The 13831-nt window shown below is 39.4% G+C and overlaps 1 protein-coding gene across 1 annotated transcript in view; it reads right to left on the minus strand.

Moving 5' to 3' along the window:
* Nucleotides 1-818: 818 nt before the first annotated feature.
* LOC136878952 (hexokinase type 2) overlaps nt 819-13831 on the minus strand; it is a 288533-nt gene continuing 275520 nt past the window's right edge. The window contains exons 10-11 of the mRNA XM_067152585.2: nt 10596-10729; nt 819-5569 (exon numbers count right to left, since the gene is read on the minus strand). Of these exons, the coding sequence (XP_067008686.2) occupies nt 5474-5569; nt 10596-10729 (230 nt within the window). The 3' untranslated portion in view covers nt 819-5473. The remainder of the gene's footprint in view (nt 5570-10595; nt 10730-13831) is intronic.

Raw genomic sequence — 13831 nt, forward strand, 5'->3', positions numbered from 1 at the left:
AGATCAGTCCATTTTGATTCCCACCCTCCTGATGAACCTGAGAAGCAGAAAAAAGATCATCAGGAGTGAGAAGAAATGGACGTTGAAGAGCTCGGACTGACTATGATGGAGCCAATCTATTTGAAGATGGCAGTACCGAGCAAGTTGTTTGTGCAATTAGGGGCGCGCAGCTATGGGGTTGCATTCGGGAGATAGTGGGTTCGAACCCCACTGTTGATAGCCCTGAAGATGGTTTCCAGTTTTCACTTCAGGTAAATACTGGGGCTGTAACCAAGCTGGATAGCTGCAGTCGCTTAAGTGCAGCTAGTATCTAGTATTTGGGAGATAGTGGGTTTGGACCCCACTGTCTGCAGTCCTGAAGATGGTTTTCCATGGTTTTCCATTTCATACCAGGCAAATGACTGTACCATAATTAAGGCCACGGCTGCTTCCTTCCCATTCCTAGCCCTTTCCTATCCCATCGTCGCCATAAGACCTATCTGTGTTGGTGCGACGTAAAGCAACTTGAAAAGAAAATCATGGCAGTGTGAAGTTGTTCCTGTCTCTTAGTGTTTTCATGTTGTGCTGGTCTCCTCTCATTGTGTTTATACTATTATGTATTCTTTTCATGTCCCTTTCTTTCTATATATGAATAGATTATATTCAGGTTATTGTGTCATTTTCAACTATGTGCATGCCTTGTTTCAGGCTTTTGTTCAGGTAAAACCGTGCTGCCTCTATTTTCTTCTTTCCTTACCGGCTTGTATCCTACCTTTGGTTTGATTTAGGATTGTGTTAAATCACAGGTTGTGCTGTTTCAGAAATAAAAATAACTCAACTTCAGTAATTGCAGAATTTATTTTGTCACATGTAACAGGTCTCTTGTGTACAGCACTATAGTTAATTAGGCAAGGAAAGATTGTCAAATTATCCTAGGCACTGTATAGTTCTCCTCCTAGATACTAGGAATGGTAACAGCTTATTGTACAAATTATACATAAAAATATACAATATAAACATCTGTATTGTAAGTAACATGCTATATGACAAAATACAGGGAGGGAATGTATTTCACTCACTAATCTCTGAACTATTCATATGTCTTCAAGTAATCACCTGTCTTGACTTGCTCCTTGTTTAAGAATAACATTTATAGAGCATTTAACAATTATCAAATATGGAAGAAAGTCTCCCTTATTTCTTTGAAGAATTCATGGTACTTTCCTTAATTTACATGAAGCTAGATTGTTTCCTCTGCTATTTTCCTTGTTTGTAGATATGTTTTTAATATTGTGAAAGCCACATTTTCTTTGTGAAATTTTTTATCTCAGTGTCATTTCCATTCACAAAACTCATTTTGGTGAGTCCTTATCTCACACAGAATTTTATGCTCACATGCTGTTCGGTTTGCACATCAATGTCTGAGATGCAGTTTTGAAATTAAGCACCGTCCTGCCATCTGGTGGAATTGTACATGACCACAGTATAGTGTCAGTTCAGAGTTACGGAGTGCCGTACCATGTGCCCTCAAAGTATCCCCAGTTCATTCTAATTCTCATTTCATTTAGTCTCAGTCTGTAAACTTTCTGAATGGAGGTTGTATTTGAAACTATTGAAACTACCAATCGATCACCTCTGTGTTACATTCTGTGTACTTGTTACATATCATCTATCTTACCTGCTTACACATGCTTTTTAGAATGATATGTGCTTGTTGAGACTTCATTTGAATACATTATTTCAACCAAAGGTTTCTTATCATAGTATTTGTTCCAGAGGTCTGCAGAGTTTGATTCAGATTTGGAATCTGATTAGTGTTAAATTCATAAAAGTAACAATATTATAAGTAATGGGAGACAAAACTAGGAAAGAAAAGTTTCCAATCCTCCTTCTCCTCCTCCACCACCCATAGCTTCTGTATCTGGCAGTGGATCATTGACCTCCATTTCGTCCTCTCCTTCCAGCACTTTTCTTTGTATACCGTTTCCACATACGCAGATGACATGGTCATTGTATCACAAAACTTGGAAAACATTCGAACAACCTTCAGCAAACTTACAACATGGGTTACAACGGTTAAAATGACATTCATAAGAGGAGGCAGACTATCAGCAAATGACATCATCATATATATGAATATTCCGATGAAGAACGTACCGCATTTCAAATACTTAGGAATCACACTTCAGACGAGTGGAGATGTCTATGACCTTCACATAAAGAACGGACCATCGCAACAAAGATGGCAATTAATAGCATAAAGAACCTAAGACAACTATCCTTGCCCACAGCTACCACACTGTTTCGCTTAAAAATTGCTCCCATCATAACATATGGACTGGAAACCATCTGGACACACCTAAAGAAGAAAAATTTTGAAGACATAGAAAAAGTCAAAGCCAACTTCCTCAAAAGAGCACTATGCCTGTCAAAGTACATATTATCCCGACTTACATATGTACTGGCAAGAGAGCAATTTTTCATCGAAGACCTCTGCCTCGACCTGCTTCTACCAGCTACCAAAGCCTACTTGGATGTACTGCAGGAACTCAATAAGAAGAGACAAGAGATATGGCCAGCGTTTTATTCAACGAATGCGATGATATATAGGGAATGGACACAAGCCAGATATGATCTACGTCATGTATTGACAAGATATGCCATACACGGTTTCCATCATCGGATATGCCTAACAGATAAATTCCATGACCCGGACGATAACTGCAAGTGTAAATTATGCGGAGCCTACTGTGACTGATATAATCTGATATTGTGCAACAAAAGACAAAACTCTTTGTCAATTTTTTGTAAGAACTAAATGCACATTGTGTGAAATTTATCATATTATTAATATCCTCCTCCCCTTCTCTTCCTCAGTCTCCCTTTTGGCCTCTTTCCGTCATATCTTCTCTGATTTTAATATTTTGGATTTTATTTCTTCTTGTCTTTTTTAAGTGATGGTCTTCAAAATTTCATTTCTACTGCTTGGATCCGTCACATATACCATATTTTCTCTTTTAATTTGTTTCTAAAATTAACCTTAAAGAATATTACCTCCTTGTATTAATTGGCTTACTATAGCTGGGAAAGTACAAGTAGGGAGTGGTGACTCTGAAACATTTTATACAAGAAAAGGTCTCAAGCAAGGAATTGCACTGTCACCATTATTGTTTATTATATTGATGGATGAAATCATAAAATGTGTAAAACAGAGTATCAGTAATGGTGAAGTGAATGCTTTGGTATTTGCAGATGATGTGGTGATTTGGGGAAAGGGAGAAAAGGAAGAACAAAGGAGACTGGACATTTAGAATGAAAATCTGAAGGAGTTTGGAATGGTAATTAGTAAAATGAAAACTGTAGTCATGCACTGTGGAAAAGAGAAAAAGAGTAGCCAAGTGAACATAGACGGAGAACGGTTAGAGAATGTAGAACAGTTTGCATATCTGGGTAGCACTATTAATGGAAGTAATGAAATCAACCCTGAAATGAATAACAGACTAAGTAAAGGTACAACTTTTATTGTCAAGTCAGAGAGCTTTTATGGAATTACAAAGTACCCAAGAGAATGAAATTAACATTATATAAACAGTATTTCATACCAATTGTAACATATGGACTAGAAACGTTGGTAACTAATAAGGGACAAGATAGTAAGATCCAAGCAGTAGAAATGAAATTTTTAAGAACATCGGATGAAAAGACAAGAAGAGATAGAATCCAGAATATTAAAAGCAGAGAACAGAAGCAAAACTGAGATGGTTCGGACATGTTAAAAGAATGGGAAAGGAACAGGTAGCAAGGAGGGTACTGGAAACAGAAATTAAGGGGAAAAGACCAGTTAGAAGACCGAGGAGAAGGTGGATGGATCAGATTTCGAAGGACATTAGAGAAGCTGGATTGGATGTGGTGGAAGTAATGGAGCAGGAAAAGTGGAAGGACAGAAAGGAGTGGAGGAGGCTTGTTAACCACACCCAGGCGATTGGAGTGGGATGATGATGATGATGATGATGAGCTGGGAAAAGTAAACATGCTGTGTTCATACAGTTGCATTGACAACCAAGGATGAAAATGTGCATTTTACATGGAGGTATCATTCTGTAGGGTGTCTATTTGTCAACTTGAGACTTCTCTTCTGCTCTAACATGTAGCCTACCAGCATTGTACTAACAAAAATGTTCTCAGTATCTGAAGTAGAATTGCAAATTGCTTAGGATGGTAACCGATAAAGCAGGTACCTACTGCAGCATAAACAGTATCTTGCATTCGGCACAAGGAAGATAGGCTTTGTGTGGAATGGAAAACAATATGCAGGGTTATTCAACTAAAATTTCACCTCAAATATCTCATAAACCATTAAAGATACTGAAAATATGTTTTCACTTTCAACAGTGTTACCAAGGGAGTAATAATCGCACTTGCAGTAATTTTCCAGCATGTCAGTGTCTGATGAAATAATATTACTAACTTTGTTTTTATAAATAGGACTACACTCTTTTTTACACGTAGCATTAGAGATATGGCCATTGAAAATTCAGTGGTGTGATTATTTTCGTAATCTGGCAAGTACTTCTCAAGAAAATGGAATGTCTTCGAACATGCTTCGTTCGCTAGTCATGGGGCTTATTCAAATGAATCACCAACCAGGCAGCCACAGCACATGCTATGCGGACGGTTCCTTCACCTTCTTCTTGAGAGCTAGGTATGCGTTCCGCTGTGCCTGTAAATACACTCTGATTTAAAACCTTTAATATCACCGTAAGTAACAGGTGAAGGAATAACAGATATGTGATGGCTTTTAGGGGGCAACATTCATTCAAATAGGGCAGCCAGTGGCTGGCACACAAAGCATTTCTGAACATCTGTTTTCTCAAGAAGTATGTGTAGGAATTTGAAAATAACCGCACCCCTGAATTTGCAATGTCCAAAACTGTAATGCTAGATGTAGAAAACATTGTAATTGAATGTAAAAATACTAAGTTAGCACAGTTATCTCAGCAGATATTGACATCCTGGAGGAGTTTGATTACAGGCCTCTTGGTAACATCATCGAAAGTGAAAACAGATTTTTGACATCTTTAACGGTTTAGAAGTTATTTGACATGAACACTTGCCAACTTATTCTGTATACAGATTTTATAGCAGCCCTAACAATGCTATGTAAGATTTTGGTAGGCTGGAATCATGCACAAACTCATGTCATGTCGGATCACTTAACACTGCCTCATTAAGGCAGTCCTTTAATCAGAGAACAAACTTGCTCACTCTTCAGATCACACATCAGAAATATAAAAACATATATAGAATCTTAATTGCTATTCTCTGCAATATTGTGTTTGTCTTGAGCCAAATCAAGACAGGGCGTTCTGTTAACGTCTGAAGTCCCACTAAATCTCTATCTGGTACACTATAAAACAAACTGAAGACCCAGTTTCTCTACAGAATTTATAAATATCACATTGCACAATGCTTGTTGAGTTGTGAGACTAAACTATCACGTTTCTTGAAAACGTTTCTGTAATTTGAGTGCGATTGCTGCTACAAGCCCTGCACCTTTACCGCTTCCATCCTCTGCCAGCAGGAGTCGGAACTAGAAAAACAGCAAAGCAATATACAGTTAATGAATCACCAATGTATAACATTTATATATGTCAGGATATAAAGAACCCTTGAAAATAAAATGTCCAAATGTTCTGGGACAGATCCATATATAGAGAATTTGTATATGTAGAAATATGTATGTCCCACCCTTATCCCATTTCTCTACGGGGTCGGGTATGAAGAGAGATGAATCTTGGTAGCAAGTTTTTATGACCAGGTGCCCTTCCTGACATCATCCTCATCAGAGGAGTTAATGAGATGAAATGAATGACGTGATGTATGATGGTAGAAGGGAGAGGGTGAAACCTGGTGCTGGCACATAGCCTATCCTGTCGAAAAGCACCAAGGGGTGTGCTGAAGGCTTTACATCCCCATCCGATGGACGAATCACCATCAATAACGTCATATAACCTCAATCCAAATGAGCATTGCAGAGAGGTTTTTTAAATTTTTGTTAGTGGCTTTATGTCGCACCAACTCAGATAGGTCTTATGGCGACGACAGGATAGGAAAGGAAGATAGGAAAACTTAAAGGGTCCACCTTTTCAATACAAAAATGCTATAGTTTATTTATAACATATATTTGCACTTGGAACTAGTTTCGACGCTGTTTGGCGTCATCATCAGCCAAAATGTGGGAAATAGGCTAGCATGTAGGTATTTATATTACACAAGGCATTACATTAAACAATACACATCTTATAAGGAGATAAAAACAGGGACGAATATAGAAACAAATGAATCCTTATAAGATGTGTATTGTTTAATGTAACGCCTTGTGTAATATAAATGCCTACATGCTAGCCTATTTCCCACATTTTGGCTGATGATGACGCCAAACAGCGTCGAAACTAGTTCCAAGTGCAAATATGTGTTATAAATAAACTATAAATTTTTGTATTGAAAAGGTGGACCCTTTAAGTTTTCCTATCTTCCATTCTCAGTTCAATACGGACAAAAAATGAAATTCTTAGATTTAAATGAGGATAGGAAAGGCCTAGGAGTTGGAAGGAAGCAACCATGGCCTTAATTAAGATACAGCCTCAGCATTTGCCTGGTTTGAAAATGGGGAAACCACAGAAAATCATCTTCAGGGCTGCCGACAGTGAGACTCGAACCCACTATCTCCCGGATGCAATCTCACAGCGCCGAAAGGTTTGGAATTACATCTAAGCTTTTGGCACGCAATCTAGTGTTTATAAGTTGTATACCATCACCTTTCCTACCCTGCCGGCCAACATTCTGATGATGAACATTTTTTTGACCAATGGGACTTGAACCGGCTAACCACGGTATCACAGCATGTATGCTTAATGCCTTAATGATCATGGCCACAAAGAGGGATTTATATAGAAAAACATAACATGAAAAAGTAAAGAAAGAAGATTAAACAATATGGCAAATCAGCACGGCAAGAGGGAGTAGATTAACAGAAAGACGAGATAAGGACAACCTCCACCAAGCGAGTTGGTTGCATGGTTCGGATCACATAGCTGTGAGCTTGCATTCAGGAGACGGTGTTGAACTCCCCCCTATTGCCAGCCCTGAAGATGATTTTGCATGGTTTTCCATTTTCATCTTCCTGTGGATGGGGAGATTAGAATATATACACAGTATCCCCTACCTATCATAACGGGCAACTGAAGACGGGGGATCAGGGGCTCTCAACTTGGGATTGTGGGTTGATGACCATGGTTTCTCCTAGCTGAGCTTGCTTGCGGTTACTTGTGTCGAGATCCTCACTTTCATCTTTCTTGTCCAACCTAGCTTGGTCAGCTCTTGTTCTTTTTTGACCCCACCGGTATTAGTTTTGCGAGGCCTAGGGATTCTTTTAATTTTCATATCCTCTGGGACCCTTCCCTTTCTTCATGTTTTAAAGTGTCGCACCTTTCATTTTTTCCTCTGGTTAGTGAAATGAAATGGCGTATGGCTTTTAGTGCCGGGAGTGTCCGAGGACATGTTCGGCTCACCAGGTGCAGGTCTTTTGATTTGACGCCCGTAGGCGAGCTGCGGGTTGTGATGAGGATGGAATGATGACGAAGATGATACATACACTCAGTCCCCTTGCCAGTAAAATTAACTAATACTGCTTAAATTCCCGACCCTGCTGGAAATCGAACCCGGGACCCTTTTGACCAAAGTCCAGTGTGCTAACCATGAAGCCCGTCCTCTGGTTAGTGTTAAGACAGGATGGTTGTCTAGTTGTGCTTCCTCTTAAAACAGAAACCACCAGCTGACCACCACCACCACCACTACTTTCCTCAATTGATGTAAAGAATTCATGGATTATATTTTAGAATCCAAAATTCAGCATTTTCATCTTATACTAAGCATTTCACAGCATTTCATATTTTTCTATCTAGATTTCTAGAAAATTTTTCAATTCTGAGTTTTTTGTGAAACAGATATTCATTTCTTTTTTCTATTTATCTTGTTCTGCAAGGGGTAACTGACCCATAATTCATTATAATAAAATTAATCTCCTAACTGAACATGCTTTTTTATAGCTCTATTCATTAGTACTATACCAGAAACCTTCAAAGAAAATGGATGCTACAAATCACTACAAACAAGAAGCAAACAACAATAAATAATCAACATTTCAGAATAGTCAAACTGTTGGCACATTTAGGAATGTACAGGGTGTGGTAAGGTAAGGGTTATTCTGCCCGAAGACAGGTCCAAACCTCCGCAGAGGTGTTCCTGAGCCGGAGTTTACGTGCAGTATGGTGGCCAGTTCCTTTCCGCTCCTCCATTCCCTTACCCCCCACCAACAGCGCGTGGCAACCCATCCAACTCCTGACCACGCCCAATGTTGCTTAACTTCGGAGATCTCAAGGGATCCGGTGTTTCAACATGGCTACGGCCATTGGCTTACAGGGCGTGAATGATATGTAATTATGCTGCTGCATTTATGTGCAGATTAATTACTGTAGTATTATCTTTTCAGAGCATCACTGTCAGACTATTAGCAACACATGAGATGCAATACACGATGATGAGAATGTACGGTTTATGAAAATGGTCAGGTCATTATTTTGTGCATGAAGTTTGGAAGGATTTGAAAGTCTCTATCAGGGATGCGTTGGATATAGGTAAGGGCAGAAAGCATTCACAGCCTTGGGACATTAAATAAAGATCACAGTAAGCACAGCAGGTGCACAGTGTTATCGATGAGAACCCCAGAACATCCACTAGGTCTGTTGCCAGTTGCATGAGGACATCTGATTTAAGTTGTATGTTGTGATAACTGAAGGGTAGTTTTAGAGGGAGAGGTTACATCTGACAAAGACTTTTGTATCTGAACAATACCAATGCCTCTTGAGGCTACCTCTACATGACTGTAGCAATGCAGCAACTAGTGATACCAAGTTTCAAAACTAACAAGATTTAATAGTGCTACACTCATGTCCGTAAGTTTGAGAAAACATTGTGTCCTGGCGATAATGTGCGGCCCGAACTGTGGCTGGACAACACGGAGACATGTGGCATGCTCAGTACGGAATCGATTGGTGTGCTTTAAACAGTTCGCGTGTACAGAGGCTTTGGGTGCAGCGATTCTGAGTGAATGTTGTATGCATTTGGCAGACAGTATGTGAGTTGTAGGGAAGCAGAATGGCACAGCAAATCCATTTGGATTACACTATGCGAGGCTGTATCATCAGTAGATTATAGGCTGGTCACACTCAGCGCTAGGTGGATTGGGAGTGGAATGTCGTCCATAGCATCATTTCACGGCTGTGGAGAAGATTCCAGGAGGGAGGAAACATTCAGCGGCAGTATGGCCAAGTTACAAGTAACTATTCTCATTTTTGGTTCCGTATTGAAGTTGACGTATATCTCAAATATTATAATAATATTTGAGATATAAGTATGGGCAAGGTCGACCATGTCCTTACAACCCAGCATCAGAAACATTATCTTGCCTTAAGTACCCAAAGACTTCAACCAGCACAGCACCTGCACAAGCTAGAGACCTCGTAGCAGCCTCTGGGTCACACATCTCCTGTCAGACTGTGTAATGTCTGCTTCAGGAGGTTGTTCTATATGCTCGGTGACCCACCAGATGTATTTCCCTCACACAAAGGCACCACATGGCTCGCAGATGTAGTGTCTTGTCACTGTAATTGGATCCAGGAGCAATGGGGTAGTGTCACAGTTTTTCCCGGAAAGCAGTTCTTGCCGTCTGTTCATCTGGCACACTCTTGGAATATGGTACAACTCTGCCATTATTGTGGAAGGAGTTCGATATGGCAATACCAGTGTTCTTCTCTGGGGAGGCATCATGTTAGGAACATGTATGCCATTGCATATGTTACCTAGGGCTGCTGTGGCAGGTGCAATCTATAGGGCTGACATCCAGTATGTGTGGCTTTCTCATGGCGCATATCGACCTGAGTTCCAGCTGATTGATGATAATGCCTGCCCACAAAGGACTAGCCTGGTGGATGAGTACCTACCTGCAACACGAATACATCACATGTCTGGAGTGGCCAGCTCAGTTCCTGGATGTAAATCCTATTAAACATGCTTGGGACGCTCTAAGTCATAGCATTGTAGCCCTAACATGACTGCCACCCATGAACCACTGTTGATCTCTGAAGGGTGCTTGTCGAGCAATGAGATGCGTTACTGCAAGCCATGCTGGACGGTTTGATTCACAGTGTGGGGCGACATTGTACATCTTCTATTGCCATGCAAGGTTATCATACCCCATACTGACGTTTTGTATACTCCAGTAGAGGGACAACACACACGGTCAGTGCCACCCACTGTCCACGTCCGGTTTTTCCTTACACCTTGTATCAGTATCATAGTGTCAAGAGTTAAATTGTTGCTAGTGCACTTTTTAGTGTGCATATTATCGCGGTGCCTGATGTTTTTCTGTGGATCTTGAAGATCCCTTAACTTATGGACATGAGTGTATTAACTTCAAAAGTAGGATAAATCAACAATCTTGTTCCCAGGATATTAAAAGTAAATTAAAAAGGAATATCTCAGATATAATGTCTTACCTTTTTCCCTGGTGCTAGAAGCTTTATGTATTTATTCATCCAGGTTTTTAGACGTGGGTGATGTTTGAAGAGTGAACCATCTACAGCGATTGTCACATCAGCTCTATCCATGCGCTTCAACAGAACAGCCAAACCTGTATGCAGAGAATAAACATTGCATTCTGATCTACAATATACGTATCAGTCATTAACATGTATCGTATACATATTATTCTATTCCTCAGAGATAGATAGAGAGAGAGAGAGTGTGGGCAGAGTGAAGAGAAATTAGCAGACAAACACTCCACAACAGAATTCTACATCAAACATGAAGTCATGTTTGTATAAATAACAATGTCCAGTGTAGCCTGGTTTACAAGTTATAGAAAACAGAATTTGAAAACATGGGTACACTGTTAAACTGAACTCTTATGAAACATATTAATTTAAACTTTTGCATCTGGTATTGAACATGGGATCTCAAGATTCAGCTCATGCTATCTAGTATTGCAGATGGATGGCTGACATGTTTCCTTCTGAATCTGAATCCTCCCATATATAGATGCATTATTCAGTTCCAGATGGTACAGGACAGTATCCAATTACAGTGTGGTAAATGGAAGATCCCACTCTCACGTGGGATTCCCAGGAGCACGATATTATCATAGTGTATATCTCTTTGGTATTTTTCATTTGTGATCATTGTTATTCGTGAGCTATACTAATATACACATTTAATGTAGCCATCCGTTCATTTTGAAACTTCCCACCTTGAATAAATTTAATGATTTAATAGCTGCTATAAACCCTCAGGTCTACTTCTCAAGTGGTCTGCTCACACCTGGGAATCTTTGATAACCATCTCCCAGTTCCACTCTAAGGACCGAAGTGCTTATTCCTTTTTTGTCTAAAGAACATAAACATAAACCACTGACACATATTTTATATAGGAAAAATCTGAGAATTTAGAGGTGATACATAAAATTCAATCAGCAGCAGTTTTGAACTTCCACCTCGAAAACTAAATTGACACAATTAGTACCCAAAAAAAAATTAGTGAAAGTTCTATTTTAAAATCAAATTGTAACATACTGTATTTTAGTATTAACTGCATGGACAATGAAGAATTATATGTTTGATATGTTGGAAACATAAAAACAATTGATTGCTGACAAAATATTTTCAATATCAATCAAATTAATTATTTTATAACTGCTATTATACCAATTATATTTAAAATATATTCAACAACTTATATAACTAAATAAAGTAAATCCCCCTGACACTATCAGCCCTGAGGGTTCTTTGGCCTTCCAAATAACCACTGCTCAGCTGAAAGGCCTGCAGATTATGAGGTGATGCATGGTCAGTGAGATGAACACTCCTGGCCATTATTTTTGGCTTTCTAGACTGGGACCAGCATCTCACAGCTCAGTTGTAATCACGTGGGTTGAGTGGACCTCAAACCAGCCCTCAGGTCCATGTAAAAATCACTGACTTAATCAGGAATCAAACCTAGGTCCTCTGGGTAAAAGGCTGGCATGCTACCCTACACCATGTGCTGGCAAAAAAATAAATTGTTCTCATCATTAAAAGTTCAGCATCCTCACCTCTTAACTTTTTAATTACCCAACTCTTATTGTTACACTTATACTAACTACGTATATTTTGTTTTTAACATTAAGTGGAAAAGAAAACTGAATTCACTCTAGTGATGGTGTAGTGACACATGTCTGCTGCCATGCTGTCAACTGTCTCTCGATATCCACTTGTTAGCACAAAACCTATTGACCTCATCCTCTTGTCCACTTTCCTTGAGTTGAGGGCACATGCATTAGCCATTCAGCCACTTGGTGATCATTACACTGATATGAATCACAGTGTCGTCACATAGTCAAATTCTAACTTCTGTAACTTGGAAACCAAGCAAAAACCAATATAACTTTATATTTGTTGTGGAATGCCGTGGTTATCCCTAAATTTCTCTTCATCTTGTGTATTAGATATGATATTCTGTTGCCGATATCAGTGATGCAGTTGGTTAATTGTTTCCTCACTGTTCGCTAGATAATGAATTTGATGGCATATGATGGTGTTTAAATGTGCCAACTCCAGGACATTGGCTTCAGGAACATTGTTAAAGATCTCTTTTGTCACAAAATTATCATTCCTGGATGTGTGAGACAAACTGGTTGGGAATCTTAATATTTCATGAAGACTTGCTTCGATTCCTCTGAAGAAACCACAAATGTTGTAATACAGTAATGACTATAGGTTTAAATTAAATCCAACTGTACGTGCCCTATTGATGAACCTATCTTGGTCCCTTCTGCACATTTTATGGCCTGAGAATATCAAATTTCAGAATTAAAGTTAAACACTTAAAATAATAATACACTACTTTCAAGCGCTTTAAGACTTTTCAGTTGTGAAACCACCAACATTTCACCCCAGTGTGGCACCAGGCTCAACAGTTGGATTGCTACACAAGGGTGTCTCAGCAGCACATTAGCCACCACCTCATGACTTTTAAGGCTAGTTCTACTGAGTGAATTTTTTTTTAATTTTATGGGTAGAAAAGCAGACATTTTTGCCAGGATAGATAGGCATTGCTAGAACACCACTTGCTGAAAAAAGTTCTTCCATAGCTTCTAGATTAAAAAATAATATCACACCAGTCTAACGAAGACTATTTAAAATGTCCGAACATGTCAAAGAATAAATGTCAACAACGTGTAGGAAACTGTCGCTGGGTGAAGAAACTAACCCTAAGAAGTAGGGAAAAACTGATTAATTTTTAGTAAAAATTTTCAGGGATAATAATAATAATAATTTTAATTTTGTATGGCTATTGCTAGCCTGGTGCAGCCTGTCTAAGGCATACACTCTGACAAGGGTTGGTGCCATCTGCTATGTAGAAAACTACTGTGGTAAAAAATAGTGGACCGGGCGAGTTGGCCGTGCGCGTAGAGGCGCGCGGCTGTGAGCTTGCATCCGGGAGATAGTAGGTTCGAATCCCACTATCGGCAGCCCTGAAGATGGTTTTCCGTGGTTTCCCATTTTCACACCAGGCAAATGCTGGGGCTGTACCTTAATTAAGGCCACGGCCGCTTCCTTCCAACTCCTACGCCTTTCCTATCCCATCGTCGCCATAAGACCTATCTGTGTCGGTGCGACGTAAAGCCCCTAGCAAAAAAAAAAAAAAAAAAAAAAAAATAGTGATGTAAATTCATGTCCTCATCCTCAGATGTTGCAGT

The sequence above is a fragment of the Anabrus simplex genome, chromosome 8, assembly GCF_040414725.1.
Source record: "Anabrus simplex isolate iqAnaSimp1 chromosome 8, ASM4041472v1, whole genome shotgun sequence".
NCBI lineage: Eukaryota > Metazoa > Arthropoda > Insecta > Orthoptera > Tettigoniidae > Anabrus > Anabrus simplex.